This window comes from Coregonus clupeaformis, chromosome 29 (genome assembly GCF_020615455.1).
Source record: "Coregonus clupeaformis isolate EN_2021a chromosome 29, ASM2061545v1, whole genome shotgun sequence".
NCBI lineage: Eukaryota > Metazoa > Chordata > Actinopteri > Salmoniformes > Salmonidae > Coregonus > Coregonus clupeaformis.
The window spans coordinates 42,976,297-43,001,876 of record NC_059220.1 but is presented as its reverse complement, the minus strand read 5'-3'; the positions used below and the strand labels follow the sequence as shown (position 1 = coordinate 43,001,876).

The window sequence follows — 25,580 nt, the reverse complement described above, 5'->3', positions numbered from 1 at the left end:
CGTGAGTTTTGGTGGGTGGCCCTCTCTTGGCAGGTTTGTGGTGGTGCCATATTCTTGACATTTTTTAATAATGGATTTAAAAATGGTGCTCCGTGGGATGTATTTTTTATAACCCAACCCTGATCTGAACTTCTCCACAACTTTGTCCCTGACCTGTTTGGAGACCTCCTTGGTCTTCATGGTGCTGCTTGCTTGGTGGTGCCCCTTGCTTAGTGGTGTTGCAGACTCTGGGGCCTTTTAGAACAGGTGTACAGTGAGGGAAAAAAGTATTTGATCCCCTGCTGATTTTGTACGTTTGCCCACTGACAAAGACATGATCAGTCTATAATTTTAATGGTATGTTTATTTGAACAGTGAGAGACAGAATAACAACAACAAAATCCAGAAAAACGCATGTCAAAAATGTTATAAATTGATTTGCATTTTAATGAGGGAAATAAGTATTTGACCCCTCTGCAAAACATTACTTAGTACTTGGTGGCATAACCCTTGTTGGCAATCACAGAGGTCAGACATTTCTTGTAGTTGGCCACTAGGTTTGCACACATCTCAGGAGGGATTTTGTCCCACTCCTCTTTGCAGATCTTCTCCAAGTCATTAAGGTTTCAAGCCTGACGTTTGGCAACTCAAACCTTCAGCTCCCTCCACAGATTTTCTATGGGATTAAGGTCTGGAGACTGGCTATGCCACTCCAGGACCTTAATGTGCTTCTTCTTGAGCCACTCCTATGTTGCCTTGGCCGTGTGTTTTGGGTCATTGTCATGCTGGAATACCCTTCCACGACCCATTTTTCAATGCCCTGGCTGAGGGAAGGAGGTTCTCACCCAAGATTTGACGGTACATGGCCCCGTCCATCGTCCCTTTGATGCGGTGAAGTTGTCCTGTCCCCTTAGCAGAAAAACACCCCCAAAGCATTATGTTTCCACCTCCATGTTTGACGGTGGGGATGGTGTTCTTGGGGTCATAGACAGCATTCCTCCTCCTCCAAACACGGCGAGTTGAGTTGATGCGAAAGAGCTCGATTTTGGTTTCATCTGACCACAACACTTTCACCCAGTTCTCCTCTGAATCATTCAGATGTTCATTGGCAAACTTCAGACGGCCCTGTATATGTGCTTTCTTGAGCAGGGGGACCTTGCGGGCGCTACAGGATTTCAGTCCTTCACGGCGTAGTGTGTTACCAATTGTTTTCTTGGTTACTATGGTCCCAGCTGCCTTGAGATCATTGACAAGATCCTCCCGTGTAGTTCTGGGCTGATTCCTCACCGTTCTCATGATCATTGCAACTCCACGAGGTGAGATCTTGCATGGCGCCCCAGGCCGAGGGAGATTGACAGTTATTTTGTGTTTCTTCCATTTGCGAATAATCGCACCAACTGTTGTCACCTTCTCACCAAGCTGCTTGGCGATGGTCTTGTAGCCCATTCCAGCCTTGTGTAGGTCTACAATCTTGTCCCTGACATCCTTAGAGAGCTCTTTGGTCTTGGCCATGGTGGAGAGTTTGAAATCTGATTGATTGATTGCTTCTGTGGACAGGTGTCTTTTATACAGGTCACAAGCTGATATTAGGAGCACTCCCTTTAAGAGTGTGCTCCTAATCTCAGCTCGTTACCTGTATAAAATACACCTGGGAGCCAGAAATCTTTTTGATTGAGAGGGGGTCAAATACTTATTTCCCTCATTAAAATGCAAATCAATTTATAACATTTTTGACATGCATTTTTTCTGAATTTTTTTGTTGTTATTCTGTCTCTCACTGTTCAAATAAACCTACCATTAAAATTAGACTGATCATTTCTTTGTCAGTGGGCAAACGTACAAAATCAGCAGGGGATCAAATACTTTTTTCCCTCACTGTATATATACAGAGATCATGTGACAGATCATGTAACCCTTAAATAAAGTCCACCTGTGTGTAATCTAACTAATTATTTGACTTCTGAAGGTAATTGGTTGCACCAGATCTTATTTAGGGGCTTCATAGCAAAGGGGGTGAATACATATGCACGCACCACTTTTCTGTTATTTATTTTGTAGAATTTCTTGAAACAAGTTATTTTTTTCATTTCACTTCACCAATTTGGACTATTTTGTGTATGTCCATTACATGAAATCCAAATAAAAATCAATTTAAAATTACAAGTTGTAATGCAACAACATTGGAAAAATGCCAAGGGGGTTGAAAACTTTTGCAAGGCACTGTACATGGAACAATCATTATCTTATTCAACGTACTGACTTCCAAAGGTACCATATTTCTATGCACACTGAGGGGTGCACTCTCCTATTACACACAACCAGAATGACAGAGACATACAGTGGGGAGAACAAGTATTTGATACACTGCCGATTTTGCAAGTTTTCCTACTTACAAAGCATGTAGAGGTCTGTAATTTTTATCATAGGTACACTTCAACTGTGAAAATCCAGAAAATCATATCGTATGATGTTTAAGTAATTAATTTGCATGATATAATTATTTGATCACCTACCAACCAGTAAGAATTCCGGCTCTCACAGACCTGTTAGTTTTTCTTTAAGAAGCCCTCCTGTTCTCCACTCATTACCTGTATTAACTGCACCTGTTTGAACTCGTTACCTGTATAAAAGACACCTGTCCACACACTCAATCAAACAGACTCCAACCTCTCCACAATGGCCAAGACCAGAGAGCTGTGTAAGGACATCAGGGATACAATTGTAGATCTGCACAAGGCTGGGATGGACTACAGGACAATAGGCAAGCAGCTTGGTGAGAAGGCAACAACTGTTGGCGCAATTATTAGAAAATGGAAGAAGTTCAAGATGACGGTCAATCACCCTCGGTCTGGGGCTCCATGCAAGATCTCACCTCGTGGGGCATCAATGATCATGAGGAAGGTGAGGGATCAGCCCAGAACTACACGGCAGGACCTGGTCAATGACCTGAAGAGAGCTGGGGCCACAGTCTCAAAGAAAACCATTAGTAACACACTACGCCGTCATGGATTAAAATCCTGCAGCGTACGCAAGGTCCCCCTGTTCAAGCCAGCGCATGTCCAGGCCCGTCTGAAGTTTGCCAATCACCATCTGGATGATCCAGAGGAGGAATGGGAGAAGGTCATGTGGTCTGATGAGATAAAAATAGAGCTTTTTGGTCTAAACTCCACTCGCCGTGTTTGGAGGAAGAAGAAGGACGAGTACAACCCCAACACCACCATCCCAACCGTGACGCATGGAGGTGGAAACATCATTCTTTGGGGATGCTTTTCTGCAAAGGGGACAGGACGACTGCACCATATTGAGGGGAGGATGGATGGGGCCATGTATCGCGAGATCTTGGCCAACAACCTCCTTCCCTCAGTAAGAGCATTGAAGATGGGTCATGGCTGGGTCTTCCAGCATGACAACGACCCGAAACACACAGCCAGGGCAACTAAGGAGTGGCTCCGTAAGAAGCATCTCAAGGTCCTGGAGTGGCCTAGCCAGTCTCCAGACCTGAACCCAATAGAAAATCTTTGGAGGGAGCTGAAAGTCCGTATTGCCCAGCGACAGCCCCGAAATCTGAAGGATCTGGAGAAGGTCTGTATGGAGGAGTGGGCCAAAATCCCTGCTGCAGTGTGTGCAAACCTGGTCAAGACCTACAGGAAACATATGATCTCTGTAATTGCAAACAAAGGTTTCTGTACCAAATATTAAGTTCTGCTTTTCTGATGTATCAAATACTTATGTCATGCAATAAAATGCAAATTAATTACTTAGTAATCATACAATGGGATTTTCATTTTTTTGTTTTAGATTCCGTCTCTCACAGTTGAAGTGTACCTATGATAAAAATGACAGACCTCTACATGCTTTGTAAGTAGGAAAACCTGCAAAATCGGCAGTGTATCAAATACTTGTTCTCCCCACTGTATGTCACAGACACACAGAACTCCAACATAACCCGGAAATATGAACAAAGGAAACCATACATTGAATTAAATAAACAGAACTTCTACCTCATGAGTGTTGCGAACGTTCATGTGCACAATAAACATTGCGCCCAATCAGAGGGTAAGAAATGGTCAATGAAAATGTATTGTATCAAACATGAAACAGAAATGTTGAAGTGTTGCAATAAACGGTACAGGGATGGAATGATGAAACGCTAGGAATTATTGTAGGATTAGATGGAATATAGATTTACCACATTTGCATTTAAACGTTTGAAAGCAACAGAAAACATTTCAACAAAAGAACAGAGCTCTCCACTGGCGGGAGATTGGAGAGCGCAAGTGGAGAAACGCGCCTATGGTGAGTCTGCGCCACAGTAATAATTTATATTAACAACAAATTCTAAATGCAAGCTTCATATTTAAATTATACATTTCAAGCAATTTTGACAAAAGACCAGTAGGCCTATGCTAGTAATTGTTGCTTGATGCCCCATTGCTGGTGAGCTTGCGTAGTAAACAGTTAATATTCTTGATCAACAACAAAAAATTTGGAGCAGCATATTTATTTATTATGGCAATCTTCTCTCCCCACGATTTGACATTTGCGCTGCACCTGATCCTATAGTTGTACAGTAAATCAGCAATCTGTTTGCTAGCTCACTCGACAATTTGCTGGTCCAATCGGAGGGCCAAGTGTGCATTTCACTAACCAATCTGTTGCACGTTTTTATTTTGCAATGGCGTTGCTTGCTGCGGCTACTGTCTCTGGCTGCGTGGAGAGTAATACACGGAGACTCTGTGCCACAAAATGAGTGACAAAACGTTACAAAACCTGGCCAGATAATTTCAAGTCATCAGTCTCAAGTCAAAGTCCCGAGTCTTAAGTCTAAAGTCCAAGTTTTTATTTTCTATCAAGTCCAAGTCATGTGACTTGAGTCCACAACTCTGACCTGTATACTTTGAATAAAAACTAAACCGTCTTCTTTATACAATGGTTATTATACAATATACACAGAGTACACCAAACATTAGGAACACCTTCCTAATATTGCCTTTTTCACCAACAAAAGAAATGGCTGATAGAGGCATGGGACTGCCCAGGCTGCCGCAATTGAAAGTAGTTTTGACCAAAGTTATAAACTATATATATATATATATATATATATATTTGGTTTCCTAGCCATTGTGCATGAGATGTTGTCAATTTCCATTATTGAACTAAGCATTTCCCTATGTCATGTTAGCTGTGTACTGCAGTTGATGTGAGGAGCATGTTGCTAGCACTAATGTTTAAACGACTATACAACTCCACAGCAAATAATATTCAAGTGGTTGGGAAAGTGTGAACACAGATACAGCATGTTGAGATGAATTTACACTGTAAACAGTACATGTTTTTCATGGCTGCTATCAATTCTGCTCCACAAGAGTCCAAACATTTTCATCAGTGACCTTCAACAGTGGGTCCATGCAACTCTCAGCAGGCACTCAGTCAGACAACCCTGTCAGTCTAGCACGCTCGGCACAAGATAATTCAAGTGCAGCCACCAGCGTCGACATCGTGCCCAAAGTCCAACACTACAAAGTGTTCCTTTAAGAAATAATGCCTAGTGTTATCATTCTGTTACCAAAAACCCACATATCTTTTAAGATATTTTCTAATTTCTCTCCCTCATGAGGAGAGAGGATTATGAAACTTCACAGAAGTAAACAAGTTAAGGTAGACCTACCAATTAGTTAGTGTTTTTACTGAAACCAATTTAGTTTATTTATAAGTTATTAAAACGCGTCACTGTGCTGTGATGTCCAAACATAGATGTCTATGATTGGTACAAATTTGGTCCGGGTCTGGAACAAACAAATTTGGTCTTGTTTGGGGGCAGCACTCATTAGAATAATTGCTAGTGTGTAGAATAATACCCAAAGATGCAAAGGAGGATATTACATTATTCAGGATAGCCTACATCACCAGGAAGAGAATGACATTCATAATGATGCATTTCTGTATAGTACAGATCAGGGATCCATGATGTAATTCTGTTACCGGGTGTTGAGCCACTTCACTTACTGTGATGGGACCAGCTAAACAAAACCCACACCGTTTACACAAACTATGGAAGCGTAACACCACTATCATACTATCACCAATAGCAACAACAACAGTAACATCAAAGGTGACAGGCTTGTGATGCAGAAAGGACAGCGACTGTAATACCTGTGCACGCCATGGCAGTGAAAGAGAGCGCAGTTTTGATCAAACACATCCGATTACTAACGATCTAGTTCAGGGCTCTCCAACCATGTTCCTGGAGAGCTACCCTCCTGTAGGTTTTCACTCCAACTCCAGTTGTAACTAACCAGATTTATTTTTATAAACCAGCTAATTATTAGAATCAGGTGTGCTAGATTAGGATTGGAATGAAAACCTACAGGATGGTAGCGCTCCAGGAAGAGGGTCGGAGAGCCCTGGTATAGATACTTTAGACAGAAATGAAAGTAGGGCGGTTGGTCAGGGAGGATGACCTAACCCTTCGATGTTTGCTTTGCCATAACCCATTCTACGTTTGCAGATCTGAAGGTTCTGGATAGGTATAAGCAGCAATATGGTGGAGCAGACTCCACCATATTGCTTCCAGATTACAGATCTGTTTACATTGAAGGGTTGGGGCCAAAGGAGAGGAGAAGGGAGCAAACTGGGACGGAAAGAAGCCTGGTGGTGATCTAGTGACAGCACATGGAACGGGAGACGAGTGGAGGGATGGGAACGGAGACAGGATAACAGGAAGGGAGGGAAGGAGGGAGATAGGAATTGAGGGGTAACATACTGTAAGTGCTATGTGACAACCCTGGGCCGGATCTGTAGCTTTCGCACAGTCTCTGGTTTCAAAACACACAGACTGACAGGAAACAAGCAGCTCATCAGCTGTCATCTGACAGGAGAGAGTAGCTCCTCTCACCGAGTGGATGTGTTCAGTGTATGTTGTGATTATCACATTTCTATTCTGATCAGACATCCATAACAATAGGCTTGCAGATTTGAATTCCTACTATTTTAGAACTGTAGTTGTATAGTGTAGACATCAGCTGTCAACAGTAAACACAACTGACATCATCATCAGCTATAGTATAGCAAAGGACCAATGGTAGAATCTGAACAGAGTTCGTACTTTGACAGTCAGTGCCGTGACAACTCTACCATAAAGCTGTTCATGAATCTGACCTTGGCTTGTCCCATCAGAAAGCAACCCAAACCACAACTGTTCAATCAATAAACCCCCAGCTCTCTCTCAGGTCTCCAAACCCAGCCGTGACCGTCTCTATGTCGGGGGCAGGGCTCTCCCTTTACATCTCAATCAATCTACCTTATACCGACAGACAGATGAGGCTAAGGGAGGCGGCTGCCAACGAGAGCTGTGCTGTGACAGTAGTCACTTACAACCTCAAGCTAAATGGGAAAGTTCCCAGTGTGATGCATTCAAAAGGCATTAGTAATCTCTCTCTACAGTACTACACATTGACAATTCCTGCTCCTCTCGAACGCTCTGTATTCAAACACGTTTTGTTGGAGAAACAGAACAGACATTTCAGCTTTGTCAAGGGAGCATACTTTTTCTGAATGATCTCTAGCTGTGGAAGCCTCCATGGGAAGAGGTTAATTTGTAATCAAATGGATTAAGCGAGGTGCATTAATTAAAGGATACGTTTTTTTTTCTTCCATGACCAAATCTCTATTTCTGCTGCTAGAATGGATGGAGAGGTATTGCTCAAGTCGCAACCAAATAGAATATAACTTTGCGGATAAAGTTCGGAATGACACAATTTTATGTGTACAACATATAAAGACCTGCATCACTATACTGAGAGCATTTCTATTTCTAAAAGGACACATTTGAGTGTTTTTTTTTAGCATTTGTTTGTTTTTTCCAAGTCCCCGTACTGCACAAGGAGGATTAAGTGAGTCACTGGTCAGGGTAAGTTTCTCAAAAACAAATGAAATAGCAAAAAGAGTCTGCACCTTTCCATAACATCCCATTTACATCACAAATAGAGATTGGGTTGTAAAAAAGAAAAAATCTCATTTAATTGCCCTGATCCATGGTGCAGGGAAGACATGCTGTGGCTGTATAGTACATAATTACACTCAGAATGCATTAATCAAAGGCCAGGACATGAAATGAGGAAAGATGGGCAGATTCTCACCAATTTTGCTACTTTGAACACTTTGAAAAGTTCATGGGACACAAACTGATCCATGATACAACACTTGTAATCAGTTACACAAAATTATACCCCCCTCAGCACATCCCACATTGTATCATACACATGGCTACATTGCCGGAGTTCGATTAAGTGGGCCGGTCTATGGCCTGTGACGTGAACGGGCAAAAGAGATGTGGGAGGAGTGCACTTCTCAAATCATATAGTAATCTGCGCCGCTCCGCCATGATGTCAACAAGGCAGCATCACGCGTCTTTTAGAAATGTACAACATTTATTTTCCATAGAATATATGTTTGAATTTTCAAACTAGTTTTTCATTGGGAAGGCAGATAAAGCCTTTATCAAAAGCAATCACTTTTGCATGTGAAAACACATAATCCTACTCATTACTCCACGTGCTTAACCTACGTCACCTTTGGTTTTGAGCGACTCAGACTGAAAAGGAAGCGAGACACCCACTCCCTCATTTTTTCTGGTTCAAGCATACCAGACCCAGCTGCTAATGCATTGGTGCCTATGGGAGAGCCAACCATTTTTTTCAACGGTAAAAGTCCTGAGTGAGACATCATCTATCCACTACCTTTAGCCAACTGCGTCACCGGCCAAAACGGGGCACCTGGCTCAAGCCCAGGAGGTAACCCGCTTCCAGAGCAAATGCAATCAACGCTAACCCGGTCCACCCGGGGAAGGCCCGGGACATTAATAGAACTCCCTCATCGTATCCCGTGTAGCTCAGTTGGTAGAGCATGGCGTTTATAACGCCAGGGTTGTGGGTTTGATTCCCACGGGGGGCCAGTAAAAAAATGTATGCACTCACTAACTGTACGTCGCTCTGGATAAGAGCGTCTGCTAAATGACTAAAATGTCAAATGTAAATGTATCAACGTCCGATAAAGGCGCCCGCATACTAGGTTTGGTTTGCTCCTAGCAAAACTTGGCTAGGCGAAGCGAACGTCTGTGCCTCGCATACTCCCTTAAAAGATCTTCGCTTGAAAAACTAGAAAAAAAGCAGCAATATTACTGTTTGTCCTTCTTGAGACGCTGTAACAATAACATAGTAGTATACACTTTCTCAAAATAGTCTGAATTAATCTAAGATAAATCAAGAAATCTAATTCATTTAGACGTTTTTGGTCTTGAGCAATTTTACATACAAGTAAGATGTTTGGTGCACTATTTCTCAAGTGAAATGTTTGGCATGAAAACTAGTCATCTCTTGTTTAATGACAACAAACACTTAGTTGAAGAATCCCATCCATAATTTCCACTCCTGCTATGAGTAGTACAGTTGACCAATCACCGACAACGGGGCATAGACTTTTTCCGCAAAATTTCCGCAAAACAGACAAAAAAAAAACCTGCCGAACACCAAAACTTCAAAATATATGCGCGAACTGTTCTGACTGCGAAGCATGCGACAGGCTTTGCAAGTACACCAGCCCAAATTTTACAACCAGGCTAAAGAACAACTGGTCATAATCTGTTTCATTGCATGTCAAAAACCTATTGCATTTTGGGCATTCATTGGCAAATGTATTTCCATGAGCACCAATGAACAGAATGGAAAAGTGTAGCCTGCGGATATTTTTGGCACGCGGAATGAAAATAATAGCTATTTTAACAACAAACTGTTGTTCAACGGTGTCCTTACCTCTGAGTCCAGTGTAACTAGCTCCAGTTGGGGCCAGGGTTCCGCAAGGTGTGCAAGAGGCATTCTGCAGGTTTTTAGTTTCTCTCTGCTGCCGAAATACAAGTTGAGTTTGCCCAGATTTATTGGGTTTTAGATTGAGGTTGCTTTGCCCTGGACAAGGTCTTGTTTATTCACAACTTGAAGTCCGGTCGGTTGAGATGTAGTCTATCACTTCAATCCCCGATGCAAAACGCGCATCTAGTTGCACTCGGCAGCCGTTGACTACTAACGTATATAATCCCTTCCAAATGACGTCGTTGACTGACCACCTCTTCAGAAAAGATGCAATTCCAACAGCAATGAGCAAGAGAACACTAGTGATAATAACAACTCTAGGCTATGAGTGAAAACGAACCCCTTTACACAGGTAGCCTACGTTCAGATTTGACGAGAAGAGCGGTGCTGACTGTGTTTGATGTGCTGGCTGTAGCTGCGACTGTGCGCTCCCAAGCCGCTTAATAGGCTATCGCTATGCAATTATATTCATCCGCCAAAATAATTAGCCTTCTATTGAGTCCATGTAACCTAATTAAATCGACGATGCAGCCTATTATATTATAGGCATACAGCTTCTCTTTTCCTCTGTATTTCTGAGAGATTCCTCGGAGCGGGACTTCGTTCTGTCGGCTGATTCATCCTCCAGAATGTAGCGTAACAACTCGACCAGTTATTGGCAGACTCCAGACGGATTTCATCCAGCCCCTTCTTGGTGGTCCGCCCAACTGTATTTTCGCCATCCTCTGGAGGCTGGTTGAACTGCAATTTATGGAGAGGCCTACGTAATGCGCCAAAAGCCCACCATTTGCACTTTTATTTATTAATCAAATCAAATGTTGGTAGCGTAATAAGACCTTGAAAATAATTTTGTTCAGTATGATGCTAAAAAAAGATAAGGGCTAGAGTAGGAGGAGGAAGAGGAGGAGAACAAGAAGAAGAGAGGGCAATGATGATGGTGAATGGTGATACATTTTTATGCACAGTGGTGTCATGCCCATCCATTGCACGTGGCCTCTCAATTTTACTCATTTATAGCGTCACATAATGAGTTTAAAGACATTGTCCCTTCAAAAAGCCATGGTACATGACGCATTTGTGTTCGAAGGAAACCAGATTGATACTTTACATTTAAAATAAATATGATTGAGTGTGGTTTATCAATTGATCTGTGCATAGTCGAGGGTCATTGTGTTAATGTATGGGCCTATGTGCATTTGTTTAGAATGTCTCTTGTTCCCACTGGGCACACACTAGTTGAATTAATGTTGTTTCCATGTCATTTCAATGAAATTACATTGAACCAACGTGGAATAGACGTTGACTTGATGTCTGTGCCCATTGGGTTCTTTGGAAACCACCAACGTGCAGGCTGGAGAGAATAGTGCTCTGCTGTGTTCCCCTCAACATCTACTCCATTGACTGGGCTGAGTGGATTTGCTCCTGGTTGAATTTGGTTACTATTGGCAACTAGACAGCATTTATCATATAGAGGCAGGTGCTGCTAGATCTATGACAAAAATTAGGATGGATACTTGCACTATTAATGTATTCTCAATTTAAACCATTCACACACACACACACACACACACACACACACACACACACACACACACACACACACACAGTCTTGTTTAACTAACCTTGTGGGTACACACAATTAATGTGTGGGTACACACAATTACAATTCTAATAGTTCTCCTAATTTCAGTTTATTTGTCAAAACAAGCAAGTATAGTGTAGAGAATCATTGTACCATCCAAACCGCTGTAAAATTTATTTTCCATAACCAAAATATAGTATTTTCAGCTGTTTGAAGCTGGTGTACAAAACCGAAAGTAAAAGCATAGAAATAGCGCACATAGAACATATATGTTGCTTCTTAGACTTGCGTTCAATGAGGAGAAGAGATCTATAACTCATATTGCTATGTGAATTTGGTCGGGTCGCCCAAAAAGTTAACCCCAAAACCTAACCTTAATCCTAAACCTAACCATAAACCTAACCTTTAACCCCAACCCCAATTCTAACCTTAACCTTAAACCCCCTAGAAATAGCCTTTTTCATTGGGGGGTCTGACAAAATGTCCCCAGTTGGTCACATTTTTGTTTGTTTACTATTCTTGTGGGGAATTTATAAGTATAGTTAAATATGTACACACACACACACACACACACTAGCCATTATGTAATAAAAAGGTGTACCAGACTTGAGCTGAAATAATTATTCTCATGCTCAACTTTTGCTATGCAATGTGGCTGTATATGCATTGAGTTCTGAACACTGAGACAAGACAGGACAAAGGACAAATGATTACATGCATTGAATGTGCTGTATCAAGATATCTGTCTGCTGTAATGGCATATGAAGCTTTCATAGCAATACTGCCATGGACGTGAAACCCTCGAGTACCTCACACCAAATGACAATATACTGTATATTGTATGGCATGTTCTTGCACCTCTGAACACAAACACCTATTTAGTTCAGTCAAGTGCAGATTGTACAGTTCTGTTATGTCTCAAGTGGCAGCCTAAATATACAAAACCATTGAACTATAGTCTCCATAGGATTTTCTTGTATTCAACTCTTTTTCCTCTAAGATGTGCTGGAGAGCTTTGGGAAAAAAGCACAATAATTGATATAGCATGGTACATTGTATGAAATATTAAATCATTTGTCAAGGCCTCCTAAATATTACAATCCCTCCAGGGTTTCCCAAACTCAGTCCTTGGGACCACAAGGGGTGCACATCAGAGATGGAAGAGGTAGCGAGACATCTCACTGGCCCCGTTTTTCTGGTTCATATACAGTCAATTAACTAAGTGGATCAGACCCAGCTGCTATTGCATTGGTGTCTGTGTGAGAGCTACCCCTTAAGTAGACCAGAACTGTGACCATTTCTTTCAATAAGTAAGACATCTTCATTTATCCAACATCTTTGGTGCACATTTTGGTTTTTGCCCCAGCACTACGCAGCTGATTCAAATAATAAAAGCTTGATAATGAGTTGATCATTTGAATCAGCTGTGTAGTGCTAGGGCAAAACCCAAAATGTGCACCCCTTGGGGTCCTCAGGACTGAGCTGGGAAATGCTGTGGCCTAGCCAGTGACAGACTGGGAACAGAAATCGGCCCGGGCATTCCGAACACCGGCCCATTTTCCCACCTCAAGGCCCACATTATTAGCCAAATAATTGTAATTCTGCACAACAAAAAAAACCAAACAATTTAAACAGGTCCACTGGGCTAAAGATGGACCCACCCATTTGGGGGGGCAGAATTGCCCTGTGACCTGTCTGTCCCTGCCCATTGCAAAGGATCCCCACCTAAAAAATGCTTATCCAACAGTACACCCATTTTGCTCATAGGAGTAAGCACAAACTGCTATAAAAAAGTGATCTAATTCACTTGGGTGATATAATAATATTGAGAAAAAAAAAGGGAAATTGTTCGCTTTTCCCAAAGCTGTAGCCATGGGGCCATTGGTACAGTATAGTATAACTAATGGATTGTTTTTCTCCCAACGAGACAGATCCATTACAAATTGCTCTTAGCCGGGTTAGGGCACACCCACTTAGGGGGTGGTCATCCATCACATAGGCTGTATTGCATTCAATTTGGTCCCCAAACTCTAATGAACTCATTTGCCAGTGTGATTGATACAGAGCAGATACATTTTTACATTTACATTTACGTCATTTAGCAGACGCTCTTATCCAGAGCGACTTACAGTTTGTGAGTGCATACATTATTTTTACATACTGTGGCGTTGCAAACACCATGCTCTACCAACTGAGCTACATCCCTGCTAGCCATTCCCTCCCCTACCCTGGACCAATTGTGCACCGCCCCATGGGTCTCCCAGTCGCGGCCAGCTACGACAGAGCCTGGATTCGAACCAGGATCTCTAGTGGCACAGCTAGCACTGCGATGCAGTGCCTTAGACCACTGCGCCACTCGGGAGATACAGACTCCAAGGGAATCCCACAGGCACTCCCTCAGTGGTCTACCTTTCCCTCACTACACAACTCTGTTGAAACTGTTACTGTATCAGTCTTTATTTCCCCTGGTCTGGCATCCAAAGTGTAACACACACACACACACACACACACACACACACACACACACACACACACACACACACACACACACACACACACACACACACACACACACACACACACACACACACGCACACACACCTGCCTACAGGGATGTGAAGCTGAATGTCATGTCAGACATATGATCCTTTCGTGCTCTCTGACAACATGCCAGTTAACACCCACTAATCTAATCAAAGAAAGTGGCAGTGTGGTCGTGCATTGAGAAGCACACTTTTTAACTAAAATGAAGTAGATGTGATTCTTTGATGCTGCATGCAACATATAGAGAAGGACTATCAGTCTATACAGTATGAACCAGCATATAAATTGAGACTATGGCTTTCAATCCCAGAGCTAATCCTAATAAAAAATGCAATACAAATGCATTTCATTTTCCCAATTCAATTTAGGCTAATTATACATTTTTGTTCAACAGCTCGATTCAGGTCAGGGTACATCTTAAAGCAGCATATCTATATACAGTGGTAGTAGCCATTAGGGACTATGGGGCCGATTCACACATAGAAAAGCACTTCTCAGTATTTGGTATTCAGACTTACCGGTGCGTAACAAACTCTTTGGGTGTGGCTCCATTAAGCGCACTGAATAAAGTTAATTCAACCTCAGAAAACCTTCCAACTTGTTGGCCAAAAGATTTTCTCGTGGAGTTTTCATTCAATAGGGGTTTCAGTATATCTAAAGCCATCCCTTTAAATACGGTGTACCTTTAATTTGAATTTTCTTGACAGGCTTACTAGAATAGCCTATATCGAGAGAACAAGTTCTGAATATGAGGAATCAATGAAAGAAAGCCATCAAAATATGCATATTCTTCTCTATGTGGTAGATACATTTAGGGAGGGGAGAAAAGTGTACAATAGTGTTTGAACAATAGTCCTATAAATCTACCCTAATCTGATCATGGAACTGGGATGACAACGGTCCAGTCGTCGTGAACCGTGCGCCAGGCTCCAGGTTTAAACTGCCGGGTTAGGTCTGTGTTCCATAATGATTCATATAGGCTACATGTCCCAAATTATTGCACAACTTGTAATGAAATATTATCCACTTTTGCTAGCGACCCTCAGCAACAACCACATGGACGAGACAGAGGAAAGTTAAACAAACAATGAAATGGAATGATGCAAAATGTAGGCTACAAATGGAAAGAAACCAACACTAACGTGACAGTTATAAATGTGTGTGGGTATTACTGAGGGTGGCTACCGATAGTTGCTAATATTAAATATGAAACAAATTGTTTAAAAAAACGGAGAAAAGACCGGGCATATATATATAATTAAAACATTCTAGAGCACACAAATAAACTCAGTAGGTTTGGCGCTTATTGCGCAAGGCTTTCCACAGTATAATATTTAGCTTGGGTCTCCAAATCTCCATCCCCGCAAATTTAGAAGGCCATACAATTACAATTCTGAATAATGGCACAGCTATTTATGGCCTACTTCACTGTGGAAAAGAGGCCGAAATACCTGTCATGTTGATAAAATGTTCAGTTTGCTTCCATATACAGTATCTCACAAAAGTGAATACACCTCTCACATTTTTGTAAATATTTGAGTATATCTTTTTATGTGACAACACTGAAGAAATGACACTTTGCTACAATGTAAAGTAGTGAGTGTACAGCTTGTATAACAGTGTAAATTTACTGTCCCCTCAAAATAACACAACACACAGCCATTAATGTCTAAACCGCTGGCAACAAAAGTGAGTACACCCCTAAGTGAAAATGTCAAAATTGGGCCCAATTAGCCATTTTCCCTCCCCAGTGTCATGTGACTCGTTAGTGTTACAAGGTCTCGGGTGTGAATGGGGAGCAGGTGTGTTAAATTTGGTGTCATCGCTCTCACACTCCCTCATACTGGTCACTGGAAGTTCAACATGGCACCTCATGGCAAAGAACTCTCTGAGGATCTGAAAAAAAGAATTGTTGCTCTACATAAAGATGGCCTGGGCTATAAGAAGATTGCCAAAACCCTGAAACTGAGCTGCAGCACGGTGGCCAAGACCATACAGCGGTTTAACAGGACAGGTTCCACTCAGAACAGGCCCCGCCATGGTCGACCAAAGAAGTTGAGTGCACGTGCTCAGCGTCATATCCAGAGGTTGTCTTTGGGAAATAGATGTATGAGTGCTGCCAGCATTGCTGCAAAGGTTGAAGGGGTTGGGTGTCAACCTGTTGGTGCTCAGACCATACGCCGCATACTTCATCAAATTGGTCTGCATGGCTGTCGTCCCAGAAGGAAGCCTCTTCTAAAGATGATGCACAAGAAAGCCCGCAAACAGTTTGCTGAAGACAAGCAGACTAAGGACATGGATTACTGGAACCATGTCCTGTGGACTGATGAGACCAAGATAAACTTATTTGGTTCAGATGGTGTCAAGTGTGTGTGGCGGCAACCAGGTGAGGAGTACAAAGACAAGTGTGTCTTGCCTACAGTCAAGCATGGTGGTGGGAGTGTCATGGTCTGGGGCTGCATGAGTGCTGCCGGCACTGGGGAGCTACAGTTCATTGAGGGAATCAGGAATGCCAACATGTACTGTGACATACTGAAGCAGAGCATGATTCCCTCCCTTCGGAGACTGGGCCGCAGGGCAGTATTCCAACATGATAACGACCCCAAACACACCTCCAAGACGACCACTGCCTTGCTAAAGAAGCTGAGGGTAAAGGTGATGGACTGGCCAAGCATGTCTCCAAACCTAAACCCTATTGAGCATCTGTGGGGCATCTCAAACGGAAGGTGGAGGAGTGCAAGGTCTCTAACATCCACCAGCTCTGTGATGTCGTCATGGAGGATTGGAAGACGACTCCAGTGGCAACCTGTGAAGCTCTGGTGAACTCCATGCCCAAGAGGGTTAAGGCAGTGCTGGAAAATGATGGTGGCCACACAAAATATTGACACTTTGGGCCCAATTTGTACATTTTCACTTAGGGGTGTACTCACTTTTGTTGCCAGCGGTTTAGACATTAATGGCTGTGTGTTGTGTTATTTTGAGGGGGCAGCAAATTTACACTGTTATACAAGCTGTACACTCACTACTTTACATTGTAGCAAAGTGTCATTTCTTCAGTGTTGTCACATGAAAAGATATACTCAAATATTTACAAAAATGTGAGGGGTGTACTCACTTTGGTGAGATACTGTAACTGGTTTCGCATTCATCTCCAGCGATCAAAAGATAAAATAATCTAAAGCAATCGCTATGCTTTCTCAGTATTTGTATTTATCATCCCCTTTGTCAAACTGATTAGGACTAACCATTTACCTAATAGCTCTTATCAAATTATATAAATGATAGTGCATGAATAATGGTGTCATTCTTATCTGAGAAAATAGGTTGCTCAACCTTGCTCATAGTTCCCTCACGCGTAAAGGTGGTGGAATCATGAGGGAATTAAGTCAAGATCAGAATACAGCATATCTGTAGCCACCTCTTACTCACCTCCATTTCTGTGATCTCCACTCCAAACGTATATAGCTGACTGGCACGTCTTTCCCCATGCTTAAGTTCAAGGTCAGAATACGCATAGAAAGAAAACTGCATAAAAAGGGAATTAAGTTCCATTTACTCACACATAACTCAGGTCTGAATTCCCCCCATTGGGATGTATGTCCCTGCATAGCAGTGGTGACATCACAAGGTGAAGGCCAGTTGTGGCAACCCGGGAGAAACCCTGGTGGGAGGGAGCTGGGTTGTGTGTGTGTGTGTGTGTGTGCCTGTGTGCCTGTGTGTGTGTGGCTGTGTGTGCTCGTGTTAGTGTGAAAGAGCGAGAGAGTGTATGTGCGTGCGTGTGTGTTTGTGTTTGAGATAGAGAGAGTGTGTTTGTGTGTGTGTGTGTGTGTGTGTGTCTGGCTGCCTTAAACCCAGATTCTCTGAGACAGGGGATTAGTGCGTGATGTCTGGACTGAGTACTGAGACAGACTAAGTGACAGGTTTGAGTCCAAAAACAGCGGCCTGCAAATTAGATAGAATGGGAACAGGGAAAAAGCTGACATTGTTATTTAACTTCATTTTCAATTGGAGTTGACATTGATGAAAAGCATGGAGGATAGAGAGACACAGCGATGGGTAGAATAGCAAGAGAAATGAGGAGAGAGGGGCAATTCCATGGTAATGGAATTGCGCTGAGACTCAGATTTTCACTTAACTTCATGCCAAACAAAAACCATTGATTTCAAAGTTTAACGAACCATACAACTCTATACACAAGGACTACCTTTAACAATTTACACTGACAATTTTACAAAAACACATTTACTGGAAGAACTATGCAGATGCAACATTTGGTAACAGAATTTCGCTAAAATCTCCCTCCGTTTTTTATGTGTCCACATTTCCCAAAAACTCTGTTAAATATCTGCTCCGAATTAAGAGTCTACTATGTCTTCGGAAAGAATGGAGTGTCTGCTACGACATGACACATTAACTTTGAAAAAATCACTTTTAGTTATTAAACTACAGTAAGTGAAGTGGTTTTTACACCTGGTAACAGAATTGCGTTAACTGAATTTCATCATGGGTCCCTGATCTGTACTACACAGAAATGCATAATTATGGATATGAATGTTATTCTCTTCATGGTGATGTATCCTAAATAAGTACATAAAGGTATAAATATGCAATATCCTCCTTTGCATACTTGGGTATTATTTTACACACTGGTTATTATTTGAATGAGCTCTGCCCCCAAACAAGACCACATTTGGTTGGTCCAGACCGGACCAAATCTGAACCAATCATAGACGTCTATGTTTCACAAGTTTGGATATCAATGTACAGCACAATAGAGCTCAGTACAATACAGTACATCATCCCCAGCTTCCAACTGGCTCATTCATCCCCCCCTCCTCTCCCCGGTAACTATTCCCCAGGTCGTTGCTGTAAATGAGAATGAGAAAGTACAGCACAAAACAGCATAGTTTAGTACATACAGTACAGTAGAGTACAGTAGAGTATAGTTCAGTACGGTACAGTAGAGTACAGTAGAGTATAGTTCAGTACAGTACAGTAAAGTTCAGTACAGTACAATACAGAACATTATAGTGTACTCAACTCTAGTGTGCTCTTCTGTGTACTCTACTGAACTCTACTCTACAGTACATTACTGTACTGAACTATACTCTACTTTTATTTGATTTACTGTAATGTACTCTGCTGTGCTGTGCTATGCTGTCCAAACTTATGAACACAACTGTTGTTTGTGACTACTGTGATTTCGCATTGTAGTCAATTCAATTGCAGAAATTCCGTTACTGATTTTTGGGAAATAGGCGATATGCACAGGTGAGCATGACGTATTTCCGGTTAAATCTCAGGATGGATGTAAACTTCCGGTTATCGTAGAATGCTGTGCTACCGTATGCTAGCATTGAATGCTTGTCGTCAAAAACATCTGAAACTGTTAATTTTCGTCGTTGTTGTTGTTTATCTTAATGTTTATGTTAATGTTTTTACTTGTAATACTTCGTCTTGACTTATAACACGATGACGTGTAAACGTACGAAAGTGTCCTTTCAAAAACGGGATGACAGCTCTTCCAGCCATCACTGCTGTGTGCCGCAATGTACAGTGTCTGCCAGATGCAATTCTGTTCGTTTTTTTACTTTTCCCAAAGACAGTGAATTAAATAAACGGTGGGTGATTAACATTCGACGAGTCAACTTTCTTACAACAAACACACGAGTCTGCAGCCGACACTTTCTAAGTGAAGATGTGATAGAGCCTCCGACTCCAGCTGAGCGCAGACGTCTGAAGAAAGGAGCTGTTCCAGTGCTGTTTCAATGGAACAATTTCAGTCTTCCAGCCCAACGGCCCGGAGTTTGGGAAAGGACCGAGCGTCCCAACACAGAAACCATGAATGATCCGTCTGTGGAATTGGACTGTCCTCCTGACCATGACTACTGCAACAGTACTGAACCTGGTGCGCTGGATATGTCCCTTGACCACAATGAAAAACTTAGTGTACTTTCCTACTGTCTTGCACCACTTGGCTATACTGTCTCCCACCACTTACCTATTGTCTTGTGCCATTTACCTACCTTCAAACAGTATTGGCTGAGCAGTAGGTGAGTGGTGCAACATTGTAGCCTAGTACCAATAACAACAGTAGAGTGAAGGTTTTGCTCCTTATTCCTCTTGAAAAGTAGAAACATCAAGTACAAAAGCAAGGAAGTTGGGCCATATGTTTATAAAGAAAGAAGTAAAGATGACAGGACAGTTTTGAGTAGAACATCAGCAGTTTGAAGAATAGCTGAGTGAAATATGTTACTGTCATCAAGTCAGGAAAAAGTAGTAATTTCATTATTGTTTACATTTCAAACCAAACTCCATTTTGTTTACAACAGACCCAACAACAAAGCATGGCAATTCCCACTCAGCTACCCTGGTCTGTATTAGGCTACCACTGTTCAGCTATCGTGAAAACCACTAAAGTTCTAAAGTATTCTCTTAGCAATGGCAATCAAAGCTGTGGTAACATTAAACGAGTAAAACGTGTTGAACGGAACCTTGAACAAGTTCAACAGAACTTTGAACGTGTCACTTAATCTAGTCCTACTCTCAGCTGGTGTGGTGGCTTTAGTTTCTTCATTGAGCGGTAGCAGTGGGCTCTCACAGAGATCTCATTTGTAGCCCTGTTTTTAGCTGATACTTTCATAAAAGTACAAACACATGAAGTGAGAGGTATATACACATGATTAAACTTTATTTAAAGCATGATTAACCTGAAGCAGGACGGAGGCATGACTTAAAATACCAAAGCAAGGCTTCTAACTCAGGCTAGCTAGCGTTAGCATATTACCTTTAAAGTTGCAAAGAAAAGAAAAACGTACAATTTGAAGCCTTTATCCAGTTTGCTACGTGGTGTCGTACTGGATGTCCGGACGACCCTCCGTATATCATTAACAGATACTTTAGGCAACTCCTGCAAACACCTTGTAAACTTCATCTCTGCCATCATAACGGTCTACTGTCACTGTCTAATGTTTGCGTGCATAGAGTGATGCGTGCATAGAGCCTATTCCGTTACTGAGGACAACTTGTTCAATAAAATAGAATGATCAACAGTGTCAAATGCTTTTGACAGGTCCACAAACAAGGCAGCACAATTCATTTTAGCGTCTAAAGCATTGGCAATATCATTAACAACTAATGTGGTTGCTGTGCCCTGGCCTAAACCCAGATTGATTTATATTAAAAATACCAACCTCAGCTAAAAAAAGAGCGAAGTTGCTTATTTACCAAAGATTTGAGAATCTTAGCTAGACATGGAAGCCTGGATGGGATGATAATTACCAAGATCACTACCAGTGGCGACCCGTCATTCAGGCAGGTGGGGCAGACCCCACCTGTTTAGCTAAAATAATATATATATATATATATATATATATATATATATATATATATATATATATATATATATATATATATATATATATATATATATATACATAAAGTAAAGTAGATACAGTGCCTTCGGAAAGTATTCAGACCTCTTGACTTTTTCCACATTTTGTTACGTTACAGCCTTATTCTAAAATTGATTAAATCGTTTTTTCCCTCATCAATCTACACACAACACCCCATAATGACAAAGCAAAAACAGGTTTTTAGAAATGTTTGCTAAAAAATAAAAAATAAAAGTCTGGGCTCTGGCTGGCCCACTCAAGGACATTCAAAGACTTGTCCCGAAGCCACTCCTGCCTTGACTTGGCTGTGTGCTTAGGGTCGTTGTCCTGTTGGAAGGTGAACCTTCGCCAGTAGAAACCGCATTTGTTAAAGCAAGTCAGCCAAGGCAGTAAATGAGGCTGAATGAACCGTTTCGCTGCCAGAGAAGGCTCCGCTGATAGCCATGTGTAACAGTGGTAAGGTGTTGGGACTGCTGTTGGGACAGCATTATGTAGGCCCTAACAGTTTGTGGGCACCGTTTGTCTCCGTTATAGTCCAATTAATGTATTGTGTAGTATTGTGTTGTGTAGTGGCTTTGCTGGCATGCATTAAAAAAAGTTGTTTTCCCCACCAAGATGTTGTTTGCCCCACCAAAACAGCATATAAGCTGTTTTCCATACTTTAGGAATATTTCCTGATAACAATGTTAGATTTAAGATATGGGTTACTGAGCCAGCAATGAGGGGGGCAGCACACTTGAGTTTACCCAGCTCTCAATTGGTCAGCCCCTGTGGATTTCTTGGTATCTATAAGGCATTAAGGCCTTTTCTTTTGTGAATTGCCAAAATGCAAAAACTCAACTACCATTTTCTGAGTCAATCTGCAAAATCCCAGAATCAGCATTTAACCCACTCTTAGAGATAGTAGGGCTAGACGCTCTTTCAAAAAGATGACGATTAAATGCATCAATGATGGTATTTTTGTCCGTAATGTCCCCAGTGTCTGAATTTATTTGTAAGGGAAGAGAGGAGGAAGTACAACCCTTCAAAGATTGACTGTTTTCCAGAATTTTGCCAGATTCCCTTTACAATCAGAAAGAGTGATTACATAATAATCAGATTTAGCCTTTCTGATTAGTGTTATACATTGATTCCTCAGTTGCCAAAACGATTGCCAATCCGTGCCTAAGCCTAAGCCACATTTCTCTTACTAATGACTTCAGATAATTCAGGAATGAACCAGGCAATCGATCTGCCTTTAACTCTGTGAGTTTTGAAGGGGGAATGAATATCTACAATAGTGTTGAAGACATTTACAAAAAAGCTTAAAGCTAAATCAGGTACAGGGATAGCTGAGATACAATCAAGGTCACAAAATAAAGATCATGTAAAAAAGCTTGTTCACTAAAGTTTTTAAAGTTCCTCTTATTGATGACACAAGGCTTAGATTTATGAATTCTCATATCTCTGACACAGACAACTGAGCAATGGTCACAAAAATCAAGCGGGAAAACCCCATTAGCAACATATTTATCTGGACTATTCGTCAAAATATGATCAATCGAGGTAGATTTTATTATTACACACATCGTGAGTCCATGCAACTTATTATGTTACTTGTTGAGCACATATTTACTCCTGAATTTATTTAGGCTTGCCATAACAAAGGGATTGAATACTTATTGACTAAAGGCATTACAGCTTTTCATTTTTTATCAATTTGTAAAACATCATTCCACTTTGACATTATTGGTTATTGTGTGTAGGCCAGTGACAAAACAATCTAAATATAATCCATTTTAAATTCAGGCTGTAACACAACAAAATGTGAAAAAAGTCAAGGGGTGTGAGTACTTTCTGAAGGTACTGTATATACAACATGCAATACAATGGCAACCCAGAACTAAAATGTTGCGCCAGGTACTTGATACCATTTATGTTACATGAGTCTGTCCACAAGAGATTAGTGTAATTACAATGTTGTAAAAGAGCAATTTAAAGGGGAACTTTACCACTTTTTAAGATTACATTCAGCACAATTCAAGTCTCTACATAATATCTGGAAACTGCAATTTTCTTTTTTGTAGTAAAAAAGATAAGCCAAAAAGTCATTGCAGTTCATTTTCAAAGTAATTCAGTGATTTTCTAAAAATAGAACAAGTTTCCAGCCAGGGGGAGGGCTTTTGCCCTGCATTAAAAAAGACCCCGTAAAGTGATTACAACTTTTATCTTAGATACCCTTCTGTAGAAATATAAATAAACTTCATAATGCATGGGAAGCCGATTACGATGCGGTTTATGTTAGTGAAGGACCAGATTATAGACTCTCCATGGGATTAATTTATTGATGCAACAGCGAAAATGGAAACAGGCCTAACTGAAAGATTAGAAAATATAATCATCATAATGATACACTTGCAATTGAACACATAGAATCCAATACATGTGAGGGCATGTAATAGCACACATCAACAGCTAAAATGAATGTTAGTACAAAAGGGTCCATAAAGGGTTCTTCCGCACCAAAAAGGGTTTTCCTACACTACAGTGACAGCTGAATAACCCAATATAGTAAAAAATAAATAATAGTATGGTTCTGAAAATCATCTCCAAGGACCATGATGTGGTTAAACTAATTTCACTGTACTGTTTTACACCTGTTGTATCCTGTGCAGGTGGCGAATAAACTGAAATTTAAAAACACATCACTACCCAAACACATCAATCATATCCAGGAAGAGTACTTTACACTCGTCTGAATCCCACTCAATCAGCAGCAGATGTGTCACGCGGGCGTCACCGCTCTCTTAAAACTCTTCGATGTAGAGTCCCCTGTTTATGGGGACCTCCGTGGTTGTGGTACCGGTCCCGACCGACATTTTCACTTATAAATCGATCTGTGGACACCGTAGATCGAAATGGCTTGCATTGAGAGGTATCCCTGATTCTCACGGACACAGGAGTATTTCCACAGACAGAAGGGGTAACCCAGACACGTCACATGGGCTATAAAGCTGAAGCATCCGTTTAGAGGAAGTCCAGTCGCGGGTCGTGGGAGAGGATGGAACTACGTGCTTTCTCATCGATTAAACATCTGATCTCAATAAATGTTTCTGTTCCCAAAACTATAATCTGTTATAAAACCAGTGCATTAAAAAACGTTGTTTAGAAGGAGTGCAAGGTCGAATTGAGTTTGTGCACAGCGCACTTCACAGAGGAGGCGTTCCCTAACGGAAATATGAAAATATATGCAACAACGCGCCAATAGGATCTCGCTAACTCGTGCTTGGCTTTGCCAACCTCCTTGCTTGTTCTGCCCACTATGCTTAATTTGCTCCCACTGTAAACGACACAGATGAACTATCTTGGGTTAGGTATAAATATCTTCGGTATTTCTCTTCTGTGTGAAGCAGGATGTGAAATCTGACACCATTTGAAGCTGGGTTGTCCCTCCTACCATTTCATTCGCTCTTCCGACTGTCCATCAACTGCTGGCTGAACCCTACCTCACAGCCACTAACAATGCAATATACTTGTAATCCTTATATCGTAACGCAGCAGGAGAGAGTGGTTTCGTCGCTGTAGCACATTCAGAGATCGATTTATAGCCAGTAATCTAAAATAATTCATAGATTTTAAACACAAACCACTTTCTAGAGCTCTGTGAGACGTTCACAGCAATGTTGTGAATACGTTTTGATCAAGAGAGACCTACATTTTCTCTAACACTAAATATACAAATATGTATTTTACAGTTATAAGGAAGGTGAAATCATATAGTTAGTCGTTATGTGTGTGGAAAGTATTTCATAATATGTGTACTGTGTTTTTATTTTTAACCTTAGTTTAACTAGGCAAGTCAGTTAAGAACAAATTCTTATTTACAATGACTGCCTACACCGGCCAAACCCGGACGACGCTGGGCCAATTGTGGCCCGCCCTATGGGACTCCCAATCACGGCCAGTTGTGATACAGCCTGGAATCGAACCAGGGGGTCTGTAGTGACGCCTCAAGCACTGAGATGCAGTGCCCTAGAACGCTGCGCCACTCGGGAGCTTGTGTCCTCAAAAGTGAATACAACTTAGAAATGTATAACCATTTTTACCAGAAAGGTGAGATTGTAACCTGTCTTGCAGTATGCAGCATTACTAGTTATTGTTTATGGCACTCTCATGATAAATAATTTACTTTTGGGTATGATGTAGATTACATTTTCGATTACATTTAGTTACATTTAA

The 25,580-nt window shown here is 41.4% G+C and overlaps 1 protein-coding gene across 2 annotated transcripts in view; it reads right to left on the bottom strand.

The window, feature by feature from the left end:
- LOC121545132 (ribosomal protein S6 kinase 2 alpha) overlaps positions 1 to 25,580 on the bottom strand; it is a 146,317-nt gene that overhangs the window by 116,274 nt on the left and 4,463 nt on the right. Inside the window, exon 1 of one of the 2 annotated variants that reach the window (XM_041855552.2) lies at positions 9,789 to 10,529. The exons of the other annotated variant lie outside the window; for it this stretch is intronic. Within the exon in view, the coding sequence (XP_041711486.1) occupies positions 9,789 to 9,851 (63 nt within the window). The 5' untranslated portion in view covers positions 9,852 to 10,529. Of the gene's footprint in view, positions 1 to 9,788; positions 10,530 to 25,580 lie in introns of those variants that run through there. 2 annotated transcript variants of the gene reach the window in all.